The sequence below is a fragment of the Nelusetta ayraudi genome, unplaced genomic scaffold (assembly GCF_046127955.1).
Source record: "Nelusetta ayraudi isolate G7.1 ecotype Tasmania unplaced genomic scaffold, CSIRO-AGI_Nayr_v1 ptg000011l, whole genome shotgun sequence".
NCBI lineage: Eukaryota > Metazoa > Chordata > Actinopteri > Tetraodontiformes > Monacanthidae > Nelusetta > Nelusetta ayraudi.
In genome coordinates, this window is record NW_027466061.1 from 27,956,545 (window position 1) to 27,974,114 (window position 17,570).

Here is a 17,570-nt window from a genome sequence, read left to right on the forward strand (position 1 = left end):
TGTCAAGCAGATGACCTGACACACACACACACACACACACATGGACGCACACACACACACACACACACACACACACACACACACACACACACACGGACGCACATACACTCACACACACTTGCAGTGAGTGCAAAGACCTCCGGTCGTGACATCAGCTAGAGAGACGAGGACGTCTTTCACTCCATCTTTTCATGCTAGCTTTGAATTATCATTTTACAATTTTTCTATTTTGCCCTTCGAGGAAAAAAAAGAAAACTGAAACAGGTTTCCATTACAAAAGGGTTTCCACGTCGGCGCGTGTCCGTACGCTATTTACAACCTTATAAAAAAAAGACAAAAAAACACATGTTTTGCTGTGTGGGACAAAAAGCAAATACATGATGTTGAGTTGGTTGATCTGGCTGTAAAGGTTCCTTTAAGGTTCACTGACAGACAAGGTCGGAAAGAAAACACCTGACTGTGGAAGAGAATGCAAGACTTAGGAGACAGGAAATTAGCTAAACGCCATGTTTTTATCGCTGGGAAAAATACAAAAGAACTTTCCACATCTTAAAGGGTCAAAATCAGGAGCCTGGAACATCAAACAGACCTCTTTCTGCAAAAGATGTTTGTTTAGTGGTCAGTATATATTCAGTATATATGGGAACATTAGGATTAGCATGTCATTCTGCAGACGAAAAGCCCAGCGTTAGCATTTGACTGTCAATAAAAAAAACCCTGGATATTCAAACTATGACTTTAAGGCCTCCCTTCTCAAGGCTTTAGACACGATTTTCCTCAATTGGTTTAGATAATTAGGGGTCATTAGCTTTCACTTTTGCTAGCAGATGTTGCATTTTGAGTTACGAAACAACAACAACAAAACAAAAGAAAATGACAGCAAGTCGAAGCCATCGCAAGAAAAGCAGTTTCAGCTTAACTTGAAATAACTTGGAACAAACACGTGTGGACTTTTGTGAACCAAGTCACCAGATTTTAGACCCATTAAGAATAAAAAAGGGTAATGACGGTTTGAGGTCACGAAAATCTCGTGCGGCATCAAGTTGCAGAGTGGCAATGACAACTGGCGGTCGGAGAAGTCGGATGGATCCGCGGTTTCACCGTCGCAAGAGCACAAAGACATTAGCAAACAAACGCTCGAACTGAACATTTCAGATAAACGAAAGTTTCCTTTTGCAGACCCGGGTGGGTGTGCACTTTTGCAGACCCGGGTGGGTGTGCACGGCAGGGTGGGCGGAGCTGCAGTCTGATGTGGCTGAAGGTCTTTGCATTCAAGCTGAAGGGGAAAAACACCAGTGAGGAGACGGGAGGGAGGAACCGGAGGATCTTTTTTTTGGATGCCAAAGAAAGTCTGTGTGATGTGCTTCTTCTAGCCGCAAGTGCATCGACGTAAGGCACAGGCACAGTTCCCCTCCTCCAGCAGAGCGGCTCACGGTGGCTCATCCCGTTTGTTTTTTTATTTTTATTTTTTTAAATGTCCCAGTGCAAGAAACATGTAAGGTGAACACCGCCGACCTGCACCCAGCCCACACGGGACAGGAAATTCTACTGTTTCTTGGTTTCCACCGCAAAAACCCAAAGACCAAACACTCACACAAGGCGTTCGATTGGAGAAATCATCGATTTCGGCGGCGCTGACGTGGAAGGAAACTGTTTCTGCTGGTCACATCAGAAACTAATGTGGAAAAAGTTTCCAAAATTGGGACAATAGGGTGGGAAGTAAAAGTGACAGATTTAAAAAGGACAATTTGGCAAAAAAAAATAAAATAAATAAAAATACTGAGAAGACGATAAATTCAATTTGTTTGATAAAAATAAAGAAAAAAAATGTAATTTGGCAAATTTGAACAGTTTGTTCCGGCTGCTAGTGTCAGGAAGTAAATCTGGTGGGACTTTCAGAGTTGAACCAAAAGAATAAAAAGTGAAATTTATAGTTAATTAATTCAGTTAATATAGTTAATTTCTTGAAAATCCCCAAAGTTAAAAACAAACAAAATAAAAGTAATAAAAACTCTTCACAACCAAGCTGATAAACTCCACAAACAAAATAAGAACACTAGCTAATCTGAATGACTCAAATATGTAATAATAATAATAATGATAATAATAATAATGATAATCTTAAAAAAATAGCAATCCAACAAATTTTTTCTGCTGTTTTTCTTTTGCTTTCAAATACTGTTTGCGATAATGATCTTCCTGCCGACACTCGTTCAGAGAACTCTGCTAGCTGTCACCCTATGTGCCAGAGGAGGCGGGACCAGGGGAGTGGTGCCGTGGGTGGTCACCCCAGTGATTCTGGTACTGACTGGCTGTTTGCGGGACACTCTGAAAAAAAAAAAAACGTGACTCCTGTGTGGATGCAGATAATTCACCTACACGGTCGTCAGTTTTTCTGATTTACACCAGAAACAAACAAAAAAAAAAAGTTGTACAGACCTGCAGTGTGATAAATGGTTTGGCACCTAATCCCATGATGCTTTGCTGTTCGTCCGAAGACTTTACACTCTGAGACATATAAAATTAAGGGAGAAAATACTTTTCGTTTTGTTTTGTTTTTGTTTTTGAGTAAGCGTTGAAATGTCAGCAGCTTCAATCCCAAAGTTTCTGGCAGAGTGACAGTATCGCTAGATAAGCTGCTTCCATCTGTCCACCTGTCTTCGCTGTCCTTCAGGGCGGGGGGGTTGGGGTGGAGGTGTGTGGGTCGGGGCGAGCGGGAGGGGCGTCCACAGCATCATCTCGTCCGTATGTGTGCACAGCGCCCCTAGAGGCAGACGTTGTTGCTGATCTGGCAGGTGGAGCCAGTGCCGGCTTGCGACAGGAACAGCCGACCGTTGGCGCAAACGCAAACCTCGTAGACGGTCTGGCGGGTCCCGGAGGACGAGGAGCTGCTGGAGGCCTTCCCTTCGGGCAGCCGCATCAGGCGAATCCTGCGAGCGTCCAGCGAGATCTGTAAGGGATGAGGGGCGGGGGTCGGGGGCGGGGATTGGGGGGTAGGAGAGAGGTCAGAAGTCAGGGCCGGGTGGGGGGGTGGGGGGGAGGAGATGACAGACACATCGGTTCGTCTACAAGTTCCAAATAGTTTCTTGTTGTTGATTTGAACATCCACGAACTGTCGAACTGTGGATCCCTGAAATTTCGGGTCTGAATTCTGGCACAAGAATTCTTGCAGCATCTTGACAAAAAAAACAGAAAAAAAAACAGAGGCTGGGTTGTTGTCAGTGGGGCATCGTGCTAAAAAGCAGGAAACAGCAGAAACACTGCCAGTGTCGTCCTGTGCTTGACTGGCTCACTGTCAGTTCTGAAGAAAAAAACAAAACCAGCTCGTCGTCGAGTTGGATGTCAAACGAAGCGTAAATCTTCGACTTTTCCGCACCGACCGCCTTCCCTTCATCTGCTTTTTGAAAGGATTAGAAACATTTGGTTCAATGGAAAACGATGCGATATGTGTTGAGCTCAGGATTTAACCGCAGACAGGCCTGTGAAAAAGTGGAGCCTCAGCTAAGAATTCATCTACCGGTGACTGACACTGTCCACTAAGGGTTGCGCATATTGATCTAAATATCATAGCGTCACTACCAAGGTGAGTATCGGTATTGGATCGATACTTTTTGTTGCGGTTTCTCTCAGCAACCGACTCCAACTACCTCACAGATTCTTTCCAAGCCAGGGTAAGTAAACAGGAGCTCTTTTACTCTCTCTCTCTCTCCCTCTCTCGCTCTGGTTGTGAAGAACCTACAATCTGATGTTATTTTTCTCATGGGATACTAGTCCTGCATTTACTTGGTAATGGATCTATACCAAAAAAAACCCAGTATGCCCCCTGATCCTCCCAGGGTCCACTGACGGTCCAGTTTTATCTCTTCAGTCCACATTTTGCTCAGCAAAGTTTCCGAACCTGCAGGGAGCCGGTTTGTTTCAGTGCAAAAACCCCGACATCTAGTGGCGGAAAGTCTGTGTGTCCGGCCCTTTTAAGAGTCCTAAGAGGAATAACGCAGGAAAACTGAAGTGTTGGTACTGTGTTGCCAGAGAATCACAGGGCGGCCTCTTCCACTGGTGATGAGACTCTGATTGGATTGATCCTAATCCCCCAGAACAGAGGCAGGAAGGGGAAGAATTGCATCTGGGAGCCATTTGAAACCATCAATGGATCTTGTTAATGAAGCGAGACCCTCCAGTGGCACAACATCCCAGCAGCGTTCGGTCTGCGCGTAGCTCAGTTTGATCCCCCTGCCGCTCATCGCCCTCCTCTCAAGGAAACAACGAGAACAGAAGCCACAAAACACATCATCTCTGCTCGCCACCTGCTGTCTCCAGTCGGCCACTCTGGTTAGGGGAGGGAGGGAGGGAGGTGGAGGGGGAGGGGGAGCCCTCGGGCCATCAAAAGGTAAAGGAACCATTAGAGGGCGCCTCAGGGAGGAAGTGCCACCAAATGACCCGGAACACTTTGAAAACAGTCTCAGTGGAGTCCCTGGGAAATCACAAACCTCTGGCTGAGAGGGAGGAGATGGTATGTGTGTGTGTGTGTTTGTGTGTGTGTGTGTGTGTGGGTCGGCTGCCCAGGAAAGTGTAAAGTTCTCAGATGTAATCGAAATTTCAACTTTCAATTTTTAGTTTTGACTGAATATGTAAATGTATATATATATGTATATGTATATGTGTATATATATACACACATATACACACATATACATATATATATATATATATGTATATATATATATATATATATGTATATATATATATATATATATATATGTATATGTATATATCTCCGTATATCCGTATCTTGTGCTGAGTTCATCCAACACTGAAAAATCGACTCAGCAGCGGATAAGGCAGAGTGGGCGTGGCCTCCGCTTGGTGCTGTTCTCTTTTCTGATTGGACAGAAGTGAATCCAAGGGCACCTTCCCCTCTTCCATCCGCCTGGTATCAGCAGACACTGCCACTGTACCAGTGTGTGTCAGTGTGTGTGTGTGTATGTGTGTTTTTGTGTGGGAAACTTTTGAAACACTTTCCTTCGCCCCTAATCCTCCTCGTCTGATTCGGGCAGATCTGACACGACACGACTGGAGCAACCTGAGGTGGGAAATCCTTTTATCAGCGCGGCTGGCCGTGATGAAGGCGAGGCCTGATGGCTGTAACGAATCAGGCGGATGGTCGGGAAGGAGAAGCGGGGCGAGGACGAGGGCGGGATGACTGAGGAGGAAGTCAGATAAGGAGGGTGGGAGACAGAAGGAGGACGGGGGCGAGGATAAACGGGATGGGGAGGGGCCGGAGATTTAGAGCTCTTTCTCTCTGAGGCAGCGGCAGATGAGGAAGAGGAGAAGGGGGGGCACCAGCCAGCCAGCCAGCCCAACGCTCGCTGGCGTAAAGGGAGGCGGCTATTGTCTGGAGCCAGACGGCAGCGGCGTGACGGGATTTAGACCAAGCCCTGACAGAGTAGACGTGACTTTGACTTTGCACTGTGAGCAGGAAGTTAATTAGCTCACTTCCTGGACGGGGGAACCAGGAGCTGAGGAGGATTTGGATTTGAGGCAGAGTTCGAAGAACCAGACTGAACCGGAGCGGATCGGATTGGACCAGAATGGGCCGGACTGGACTGGACAGGACTGGATCAGACTATAATGGAATGGACTGGACTGAACCGGGCAGAACTAGACTGGAACGGACCAGTATCTGCAAGCGGTTCATGAACACGTTGACAAAGACAAAAAACAAAAAAACAAACAAAAACAAAAAAACAGATTCTTCGGAGGAATTTAGGTTTTAGCAGGAGGCTGACAACAGCAGGCTTAATACACTGTTTTACTGACATCTTGGACTCTGTGTCTAAACAAACAGTGCGGGGCTATCATGAGTATAACAGCTGTGATTGGTTGGTCTGTCGGTCGACTCACCTCTCCGTCCTTGGACTCCAGTCGCAGCTCGTTCCTGCAGATGGCCTGGATGTCTCCGGCCTCAGCCAGAATCTGGATCCCTTTAGGAGCCTCCATCAGGAGGGAGCGTGTGGGAGACTCCAGCCTGCCAAAGCACAACCACAGCAACCACAACAACAACGTTAACAACGGCAGGGGAAGTCCTTGCTGGCCACCAGAGCTACAGAGGATCATCGTGGTCGAAATGTCACTTTTTCTACATTTCAGCAGCAGCCTCGTGAGAATCCAACGGCCGATGTGACTGTGATGCTGTTGTTTGTTAATGAGACCGTTGGTCAGGCTCTTTGTTCATCACACTGTTGTCTGACAGATCTTTATCTTCTACTTCTCTCCTGCCGCTGGGTCTCAGCCAATCACGCGGCTCCCCCCTCTCTTTCATTTCCTCTTTAAACCTGCTGAAATGTAAAATATTTTCCACCCTGTCTCCTCCTCTGCCTCCAATAAAACCGGCTACTCATATTTCATCGTTTCTTTTACTGTATTTGGGTTGGAAGAAAAATCCAGAGTTACTGCAGGAATGAGGGAATGTTTGAATAGATGGTGGACATGCAACTGCCACAATCTTCTTTTCATATATTAGATGTGGAGAGGGCAAAAAAGATTTTTAAAATCTGAAGTCAGATATTATTGTTGAAGTTTGTTGGTTACAAACGTTGTAATCTTTGAGTTATTTACATGATTAAAAGCTCCTTGAATCATAATTATCCATTTTCCCCCAGCACTTTCTGCTTTCCCTGGTCACAACCTGATTTTCCATCTTGTTTATCCTCCTACTCTCCATCTTCCTCCTCACCCGCCCTCCCTCTGTTCCCCGGCAGTGTTTCCTATCTGCGACGGTGATCGGAGGTTAATAACTTTCTCACGTCCTCCTTCGTATCGCCAAAACGTTAAGATAGCGGCGGAAATGAGCTCAGGTGCCTGACATGGCAGGATGAGAGCCGCAGGGAAGCTTTTCTTCTCCCTCTTGGCTCCTCGCGGAAGAAGATCCCAGTGAGTGTCTGAGTGTCAACAAAGAAGCCGAGTCGAGTGAGCTGGCGAGAGTCACAGGTTAAAGGTCACGCATCGTGCAAAATTCCCCTTCGCTTGTGGTTTTCCAGGATGGTCACAGAAAAAAGAGGGAATATCCAGAGAGTGGCAGCTGTTAGATGCCAGAGGTCCGAGGTCAGACTGGTCCCATGACATAACCCATAGTGATGTCACAAAGGGAAGGAATGCTTCTGCCAGGTTAGTGACCCCACCCCCGCCCAGAGACAGTTGGGAGAGGCTGCAGTTGTCTGGACAGACGGACGGATGGAAGGACAGATGGATGGATGGAAAGTGAATGGCTTTATTCTGTAAATATATTTGGAAACTGTAACGCTGTCAAGAAAGAAATAACTTTTTTTTTCTGTCTTTTTCAGTCTCGGTGGCGTTTGTGTGTATTCTTCTGGAATAGCAACAAGATTTTAGCGTTTTACGACATTTCACCACTAGATTTATGCAACAAGTTTAGTTCTAATTCATTGCATGACCTTAGAAACCTCAACCAAGCAAGCAAGCAAGCAAGCAGCCAAGCCACTCCTGAATAGCTTACGTTTTGCATCAGGAACAAATTATAATTAAATCCACAGCTTTTTAAACAATTTTTTGCAAAGAAATATTCAGATTCATATTCATATTCAGACAACTTTATTGATGCGACTAGCCTCTGCCAGGTTACTGGCCCAGCCCCACAAGGAGACAGCTGGGAGAGGCTCTAGTCTCCCTGGATGGATGGAAAATATAGGTTTTTACGATTTTGTACACTGTAACGCTTCCAAGCAAGAAACTAACAACTTCCTGCTTCCTGCTGCTGGTAAAAGCACATGAATCTGGTTCAACGTGTGCTGGTTGTCTTCATGGTTGCTCTGCCCTCCAATTTTCTCTGTCATTTCTCCACCTCTCTGTCAGACGTAAGGTGTAAGGAACAAAATAAAAAATAAATACCCACTTCAGTCGGTGTGACGTGTGACGGGTTTGATACAGGAAGAAGATCAGAATCCCAGCTTGGTAGCTGCTACCTGGGCGCTCAGCGGAGATTAGAGCCAGATAAGATATTAGCCATGTGGTGGGCGAGGCTACGCCATGGTTCACGTCCAATCGCCTGCTTGTCATTGGAGGAGTGTCACCGTCCCGGGAGAAGATGATTGGAAGGAGGAGCTGCAAGCGACGGAAATCGGAGTCCTTGGTCGTCCGACCACAGGAAGCTTCTCTCTCTCTCTTTCTCTCACCCTCCGACAGAGTTTCTCTCTCTGACTCTGTTGTTCCGTCCTGCTCCGACTCTTATTCCCTGTTTAGTTTCATCATCTCTCTTCTCTTCTGCCTTCCTTTTCTTCAAGTTCAGATCAATAGTGTGCAGAAGCACCTCGGGGCCAATATCTCCTCTAAGCTCTCATGCGCCGCCGACGTTTTCACAGAGGATTTTTCTTTTTTTTTTTTTTTTCTTCCTTTCTCTTCTAAGCTTCTGATGAAATAAACAGATGGTGTGAAAGGAGGAGGCGTGACAACGAGTGTGGACATGAAGGGAGGTTTTCAATCAGCGTTAATGACGGGTTTGTTTACATCTGGGTGACTTTCGGTGGAATGGTGAAAAAAAGGAACGCTTGACGAATCAAAAAATTATCTGAAGTAAAAAAATTAAATGAATGCAGCAACAATTAAAATATTCGTCACCACAAAAATGATCCAAACAGGAGGTGTAATCTGCAGGATTAGCTCAGAATAAAAGTTGCTACAAAGTCAAGCTCTTTGTCGAGGCTCCGGAAAGTTTTGGTGGATTTTTGTTCTCCTTTATTCTTTGTTCTCGTGCTTTTGATCTTCGTCATATTTGATTCGCACCAGTGAGAGAGAGTTCCCGCTCTGACTGAGAAAAAAAAGTTTCCCGGAGAACTTTTATCTCGTCGATCGGCGTTGATGATTGATCTTCTTGTGTAGTGACGTTGTCTGAAGGTGGTGGTTTGCTATCAATCCATCCACTCAGCTTGACCTGGTCCCGCCTGGTGTGTGAAGGCATTTAAAAAAAACAAAAAAAACAAGCATTCATCCACACTCTGCCGCTGTGCCTGTCTGTGGACTGCGGGGGCAGTCGGACATCCTGGACAGGAAGTTCTTTCTGCTGCTGCTGCTGCTTGAGGAGATAAAGTCCGAGATGCACTGCGACTCTTGGTGGTTTGGGTCTCTGTGTGGCCCTGTGACGTGTCCAAGGTGAAACCCTGCCTTCAGACAGGCGTGGATGAGACCTCGGTTCTGGAAAACCCAACAGATGTTTCATGTTTTTTTATTTTCTACTGCCTCTGCTGTGTTGCAGCAACCAGAGCAGTAGCGCTTTGATGGAGCTGTCAATCACTGCAACGTGAGCCCGCCCACTGGGCCCTGAGAGCAGCTGTGGCTGCGGCTGCGGCTGCGGCGGAGCTCCTCTCACTGGCCAACTTGACTCGTCCTCTCACTCCTACTCCTCCTCCTCCTCATTCTGTCTTTCTTTCTCTCTCTATCTTCCTCCGTCCTGTTAGACTGATCCACCGTCTGATTGACTGTCATCACATCTGACAGCGCCGGCAGCAGTGAGATGATAAACAAGACATTTACACAGGGGAGACACTGGGCCGGCCACACACACACACACACACACACACACACACACACACACACACACACACACACACACACACACACACACACACACACACACACACACACACACACAAGGAAACACTATATATATTTTCTTTCAGTCTTTGTGGCATCTGAGTGAGTGTACTTTTCTCCTGGAATGTCAACCAGACTGCAGTGTTTTACCTCCTCTCCTGGGTGACATCACGCCGCCAGAGTTACGCAACAACTCTCAATGCATTTTTTTTTTTTTAATTCTGGTTAATATCCTCTTCTCGAAGTGACTCATTACATTTGCATAACATTTCAACCAACCAATCAACCAACCAACCCGCTGCTGATTAACAGATGTGAACATTTTGCAGCTACTGCTGTTTTTTTTTTAAATAAAAGCAAACCCTTATTGTCCTTGGAGGAATATTTTTCAGAGGAATGATGACCACATGCCGACTTTCTGGGATTCTTTCTGGGATACCACCAAAAACCACCAAGTGTCCCTACAATCCCATCAGCATAGACAACATTTTTAGACGCAAGTTTTTTTTTTTTTTTTTCATCCCCCGAATGCTGGTGCAAAAATGTTTGGCTTGCATGCCACCATCTATTTGTGTGGTTGCCTTCTCACCCAGCAGGACAGTGTCTGCAGACAAATGGACTCACCTCAGCTCCTTGAAGGGTTCGGCCCGGACGTGCGGCGTCTCCACCGACTTGCTGAACACGGCCCCCTCCGCCCCTGAAATCAAGACGGCACGTCATCAAACACAAGGACAGGACGGCGATCCGTCAGTGCACCTAATCCCATAGAGCCAAGCCGACCCGTATCAACACAACACAACACAACAACACAGACGGGTCGGAAAAGGACGAAAGTTTGCAGAGACAGTGGTCCATTTCTGGACTCTTTGGTTTGGGTTTCCTGCTAAGCGTCCATCTTGCCAGTGTTTGAGAGAGAGAGAGAGAGAGAGAGAGAGAGAGAGAGAGAGAAGCTTCCTGTGGTCGGACGAGAGTTTTTCAGCTGGACTTTGGACTAATTCCACAGCCAATCAAGGTGTTGTGATTGAAAAGTGACAGTTTCAAGCTAGGGCGATCAAACGTCCTGTTTTCCCTGGACATGTCCTGGTTTCACACACTGCCCTGTTTTCCATAAAGTTAGGGTTAGGGTTAGGTTTATCCCTACCGCTGACTCTGCTGACAAAACCACAGTGCAAGCAACACAAAGAGGAAGCTACTTGAGGTGGCAAACAACAGCAGCGGCTGTTAAAGAGATTAGCGCTTCGAAAGAGCTTTTGCCAGAACTGTCTGGAATTTTCAAAGTAAAAGAAAAAGCTGAAAAAAACAGCGCTGATGGTTTTTCATGGTGCTAGTTTGTTGAGTGAAGTTTACTGGAGTTAAACACACACCAACAGGAAGCCCTGAGCTGTGGTGTCACGGCTGGAACGGCAGGGGCAAATCTGATTGGTCAGCTTGAATGTGGCAGGCAGACAATTTAACCGATCAGCCTCCATGACTCCAGCAGGGGGAGCAGTTTGGTTTGAAAATGTTTCAGTTTCCCCATGGTGTTTGGATAAAACAACCATGGTGATGTCACAGCCTGTTGCAAGCTGCTGATTGGCTGAATCAACACATCGGCTGCAGCTCAGTGACTGTGACTAAATGTGTTTTCTGAAGTGCTGCTGTGGCGTCAATGTGTGTGTTTTTAATTGACTGTGTGTGTGTGTGTGTGCGGGTGTGTGTATGTGTGTGCTAACAGGTAAGGGAGACCCAAGTGTAACCTTCCACCTGGCTGGTGGAACGGCTAAATAAACCCATTGAAATTAAATTTTAACACACTCAAGGCGCTCCAGACGTTACCAATAAGAATGTAGCAGAAACTTTAGAACCAAAACTTAACTACTAACATCCTCCAAAACAAGCAAATCCTTTTTTTTTTTTTTATTTTTTTTTATTTTTTTGATAAAGAAAAAAAACCCCCACACGTGTCTCAGAGAAAAAAAATGGCCTTTTATGGAAGGAACAACCTGAAACGACCCAGACAGGTGCTGCAGTGATTTGAGTGTGACGTTTTTTTTTCTTCACGGCTGCGCTTTATGTCGGGGAATTTTTTTTAATTTTTTTACGGCCGTTATGTTTCCCAGGAGAGCTCTTCACACCACAGCTCCACCTGTCAGGGAATCTTGAGGGAGCGACCACGACTCTCTGCTCTTTTAACGACTCCACAGGAATGAGATTTCATCTGATTTTCGTTGCGTGCCCAGAGGAATGATACATATGTGTGTATATACATATATATATATATATGTATATACACACACACACACACACACAGCGCCTTGGAAAAGTATTCACCCCCCTTTGCTTTTATCTATTTTGTTAAGATTTCAGCCTGTAATTGAAGTCAGTACTTTGTCGAGCCACCTTTTACAGCAATTACTGCTGTGAGTCTCTTCTGATAGGTCTCTGTGAGCTTGCCACATCTTTCAACTGGGATTTTTGCCCATTCCTCATGGCAAAACTTCTCCAGCTCCTCCAAGTTGGCTGGTTTCCGCTTGTGAACGGCAGTCTTCAAGTCAAACCAGAGATTTTCAATCGGATTGAGGTCCGGGCTTTGACTAGGCCATTCTAGCACATTTAACTTCTTCTCCTTAAACCATTCTTGCGTAGCTTTAGCAGTATGCTTCGGGTCATTGTCCTGCTGGAAAGTGAACCTCCGTCCCAGTTGCAAATCACAGGTGGACTGAAACAGGTTTTGCTCCAGAATGTCCCTGTATTTAGTACCATCCATCTTCCTCTCTATGCGGACCAATTTCCCCGTCCCTGCTGCTGCAGTCCTGACTTGTATCCCTCTATAACTTTGTCCCTGACTTGTTTGGAGAGCTCTTTGGTCTTCATGATGTGATTCTTCTTGCTAAGTAGAATTGCAGCCCATTGGGGCCTCTCAGAGAAGGTGTGTTTATACTGACACATCATGTGACACTTAGATTGAACACAAGTGGACTTCATTGAACTAATTCTGTGACTTGTGAAGGTAATGGATTGCACCAGCACTTTTTAAGGGGCTTCATAGCAAAGGGGGTGAATACATATGCACATGCCAATTTCCACTTTTATTTCTTTAAATTATTCTTTTATATATTTTTTTCTCATTTCACTTCACCAACTTAGATTACATTGTGCAGATCCATCTCACGAAATATTCAGATGAAAAACATTTAAATTACAGGCTGAAATCCAACAAAATAGATAAAAGCAAAGGGGGGGGGGGTGACTACTTTTGCAAGGCGCTGTATATATAAATATGTATATATATGACTGTATGTATTCCAAGATCTGGGAAAAAAAGCAAGCAGCGTAAGGGCTGACACTTAAAAAGCCGCGGCTGGTTTGTTGTGGAGGCGAGGCAGCAGGAAGGAGAGCACGGCGGGGAAGCCTCGCTGCGCGTCGCCGCCACCTTCCTGCAGGAGAAGAAATGATGGAGAATTCGGTCTCGTCTCTCGGTCGACTGCTCATTTCGTCCAGACGGCTCGCTGCTTCCCAGGATGAAAAGTAGCCTTGCACATGTACCGGGAGTTTCACACCCAGTGACGGGGCTGATGGGTACCTTTTGTCCTTTTTCTTTGCTACTCAGAGCCACTTTAAATTTTTATTCTCACTGATACGGCGAGGTGGAAGTGTTCCTTACATCGAGAGAGTTCCTCACAGGCAAAGCTTGATGAGGTGGTGGTGCTGTGCAGCCCATGAGGGATGACTGCTGTCGCTGGATACAATGAAGTTTCACCAGTTGAAAGTGGACTCCGTGAGTGGACAGTGTCAGTCCAGAACATCTCCGCCAGGTGATGGCGCTCTCTTCGTGTTCCTGTTTGTTTTATAGTTGAGGCTCCACTTTCACAGGCCTGCCTGCCGTTAAATCCTGAGCTCAACACATATCACATCGTTTTTCACGTTGAACCAAAAGTTTCTAATCCTTTCAAAGAGCAGCTTAAGGGAAGGTGGTCGAGGTGAAAAAGAAGAAGATTAACGCTTCATCTGACATCCAACTGGATGACTGGTTGTTTCTTTTTTTTAGAGCTAAGGTAGAAAAGTAGAGCAAAAATTGTTTCCACTTTTGCCGTTCAGTTTGATAATTTACTCATTTTTACAACTTAAATATTTAAAAATCTGGACTCCAGTGCCCCAGCAACCTGTCTCCATGTCTACAGAGGTAGACCTGCTTAGCCCTGTGTTTGCAGCCTCCTGATAAAACCCACACTTTGTCGGCGCTTTCGTGCGTGTGAGAGGGGACAAAACAAAGATGGCGTAGCTAGCGTGATCGAGTCGAAGGGCTCTGAGGAACTTCAGACCTTTCAATTACAGCACAGTTGTAGGATAGTGCAAATATGCACTCTCAAAAGTCTGCATGAGGAAGTGAAGCTCTTTGAATTTAACAGGAAACATGGACTCTATTTTATTTAAAACGACGCCTCTTTCCTTAAAAGCTCAGTTAAGGCAATTCCGCCGTTATTTCTGAGCGCGGCGCCGTGGAGGTCGGACCACTCCACTCCACCCCTCCCCTCCCCTCCCCTCTCCTCACCTCTCCTTTCTTCTCCTCTCCTCTCATCTGCATCCTCAGAGCAGGAAGTTCAGTTTCAACTCTTATTATATTCTCAGCGCCCTGGCCTCTGATTTAATTCCTCTCCATCTCCCATATTTCTCTGCTGCTCATAACATACTCCTCTCACCTTTGGGGCATTTTTTTTTTTTTTTTTTTAGTGGGAGTGGGGGTGCTCTTCCGCTCCCTTTTCTTCTTCTTCTCCTCTCGCCGGCTTTGCTGAGATGTCAGCGGCGAGAGTTTTTTAAAAAAATGGGGCCAATCCTCGGTGCCGCGTCTGGGCTGTCAGAGCGTGTCCGCAGATTAGGGGGGGGTAGAGCGAGAGAGGCAGCCGGATCAAAGTGCTGAACATGGAAGCAGGAGGAGGAGGAGGAGGAATGAGGGCGGAGTGGATGTGGAGAAAAGTGGGGTAGAAGAAGAAGAAGAAGAAGAAGAAGAAGAAGAGGGGGAGGAGACGTACTCGACCAGGCCACATGGGGTCAGATGGATTACAACCTGGCCACTTCCTGCCGTGCTGCAGGTGCATGAAGCTCCAGGTGCCGCCTCCCTCCGCTGCTCCTCCTCCTCCGCCTCCTCCTGCGACTTCTGCTCCAGCACAGCGGAGGAGCAGCGAAGCGACGCTGTCAGACTAACGGGCCGCCTCGCCGCTCTGCCTCCACAACTGTTTGTTTGTTTGCTTCATCTTTTCCTCGTCGGATTAGCGTCTCTTGATCTGGAGTCTGTCGGCGCTCGGTGGGGACGCCGCTAAAAATACAGTCCAAAATCCGAGGCGGGGATTTACGACGGCGGCCCCGCCGAGCGTTTAGAGAGACAGGAAGTAGATTTCCATCATAAGATACACCGCAGTGACTCCTGCGTTGCTGTTCTTGTGCTTTTTTGAAAATGCTGGAGCCAAATTGTGTGATTTCGATGATCCTGCATTGTTCATGAAGTCTTGCAGCTGTTTGTGCGTGCGTGCGTTTGTGTGTGTGTGTGTGTGTGTGTGCGCGTGTCTTTCCTTTCATGTTCTTCCAACCTGTGGCTCCGTCGATGGATCGATCTCAGTCCGCCTGCTGCTGGCTCCTCCCCCTGCCCCGTGTGTAAACAGCGGCGGCTCACGAGGGATCGATTAAATCTGGCCCTCGGGGTCTTTTCTTTGTTTCCAGTGTGACTTTCTTCACAAACATCTCCTCCTTCTCCATCGCGGCTCCAGCCTCCGTCTTCCTGCTTCCCTTGGGCTGATTCCTCCTCTCCTCTCCTCCGTCGCTCCATCACCCTCTCCCTGTATTCACTCCTCCCCGCTTGCTTTCCTTCGTCTCTCCGACTCCTCCACATTTCCTGGCAGGATTTACTCTCGCTCCGCTCCGTCGTTACATCCTCCTGTTTACCACTTTCTCTCCTGTTTGGCCTCCTTCTCGGGCGTCTGATCTCGCCTTCACTGCAGGTGAGGAGCCACCGCAACTTCCCGCTCTTCGTCTTCGGTCGGTGGTTCCTCACCGCAGCTCGGAGCCGTGCTTCCTGTCTCGTCCCTTTGCCTCCTCCTCTTCTGCACATCATTTAACTTCCATCCCAGCCGTCTGCGTCGTCTTCCACACCCCATTTCCTGTCACGTATCCTCCTGCTCCTCCTTCACCGCACCTTCCCTCTCCTTCATTTCCTGACGCCGTCTCTTCTCCTTGCCCTCGTCTCTTTTTTGCATTCCCACTTTTTTCATTTCCTACTTTTTTCCCCTGCCACTGCAGATTTTCCACCTCGCCAGGATGACACTTCCTCTGTCTCCACTCCTCTGGGCTTCTTCTTCTTCTTCTTCTTCTTCTTCTCCTTCTTCTTCTACCTTCCACTCCTTCTTTTTGTTCTTCTTTTTAATAAGTGCGTCATTCAGCAGGTCTCATGGCTTAAGGACTAAACACCAGATGTTGGAAAGATGAAATGAGGGGAGGTGTGCACCAGGGAGGAACCTGGGGGAAGGTCATGAAGGGAGCGAATGAAAGTAAAAAATAGAGGAGAATTATTTATCTACTTGAGGGAGAAAAAAAAAACTAAATGGAGAGTCTCGGTCCATCTGCCACTGAGGTAATTTAGCTCGTTCACACAACAATTACAGGGCCCTCTGAATTATGGTTATTATGGATCCTCGGAGCAAAGACTGTGAAGGTCTCACATTATGCAAAAATCTCACCACAACTGTTTTTCCTGCCAGTGAACTCCAGGACAGAGAAAATCTCATTGTTTGCAGCCGTGGCTGCTTGACAGAGATTCAGAAATATGTGCATTAAAAACAGAAATTGGCCTTTTGTGATGTCCCAACGGGCACCGTATACATACTTTTGGCATATATTTGGCTCTGCCCACCAATACCGCCTTGTTTTTTTTCCCCTTCCTACCATGTGTAAGGTCCAACAAAGTCTCAGTGTTAGCAGGAAGCTGTAAACAGAGGGCTAAAATTGCTGTTTTCTAGATTTGCATGGATTGTTTTTTATTTTTTAAATGAATGATAACTTATTGTTGAGGTTAATAGCAGGATGAAATTCAAGAGCCTGTGAGGAGGCGGGCAGTGCGAGGTGGACTCTAAACTTCTGAGGCGGAATCACAAGTTCTCCCAACGTCCCCACAGGTGTAGCAGCGCTCACGTCTTCTTTTAGAGGCGGCTGCTAAAACTGCCACTGCGGCACAGAGTTGCTTGCCTCCGCGAGGCTAAAAATAAATAAATGAATAAATAAAGAAAAACTGTGGATTATAATGTATTTTGCAGCTCAGGTTTTCAGGTTTTCCTCTCGTGTGCTATTTGGGAACGCTGCATTTATTTATGCATCCCAAGGGATTGAGTAAAAATGTATGGTTGTGCAAAAAAATCTTTTTCCACTCCTGTATGTAGGTCGAAGGAACACAACAGCCAACTGGCCGCCGCCCTGCTGGTTTGGCGACGCCCACTGTGGCTGCAGCCAACCAAGCTGTTCTGGAACAAGCTGCAAATTAACCTGGCATGTGTGTGTGTGTGTGTGTGTGTGTCAGAGCTGGATGCAAAACCTAATTTGCACACATACGTAACAAATGTTACACTAACAAAGTGTAACATAATCCAGATTAGCCAGATTATTCATTGGCTAGGATAAAAGGGGGGGCAGGGTGTGGGGTCAGAGGTGGGGGAGGGGGTGGGCGGGGCATGGGGCTGGTTGCCACGGTGACGCTGGAGGACGTTCAAAGTGCCTGCGATATATTTTAATATTATCGCTCCATAATCCATCTGATTCTGAAATCTTCTCCTTCTGTGAGGCTCGTTAGGAAGCCCAGCGGCCGCCAGCGGCTTAATCAAAGCACTCTGCTCATTAACGCCGGCTAATGGTGTCTTTAAAAACACTTTATCGCCCCACTTAAAATAATTCTCATCCAAGATCTTATCGCTTATTGTTTCATCATCCAAATTTCCTGATTCATACAC

General features: G+C 46.6%; 1 protein-coding gene across 3 annotated transcripts in view; it reads right to left on the reverse strand.

Annotated features, from left to right (window-relative positions):
• Positions 1–1,202: 1,202 nt before the first annotated feature.
• The window catches only part of sgcd (sarcoglycan, delta (dystrophin-associated glycoprotein)), a 130,658-nt gene continuing 114,290 nt past the window's right edge, over positions 1,203–17,570 (reverse strand). For all 3 annotated transcript variants that reach the window (XM_076022424.1, XM_076022425.1, XM_076022426.1), the window contains 3 exons: positions 10,228–10,300; positions 5,902–6,025; positions 1,203–2,950 (listed from right to left, as the gene is read on the reverse strand). In XM_076022424.1, coding sequence (XP_075878539.1) covers positions 2,765–2,950; positions 5,902–6,025; positions 10,228–10,300 — 383 coding nt within the window. In that variant the 3' untranslated portion in view covers positions 1,203–2,764. The remainder of the gene's footprint in view (positions 2,951–5,901; positions 6,026–10,227; positions 10,301–17,570) is intronic.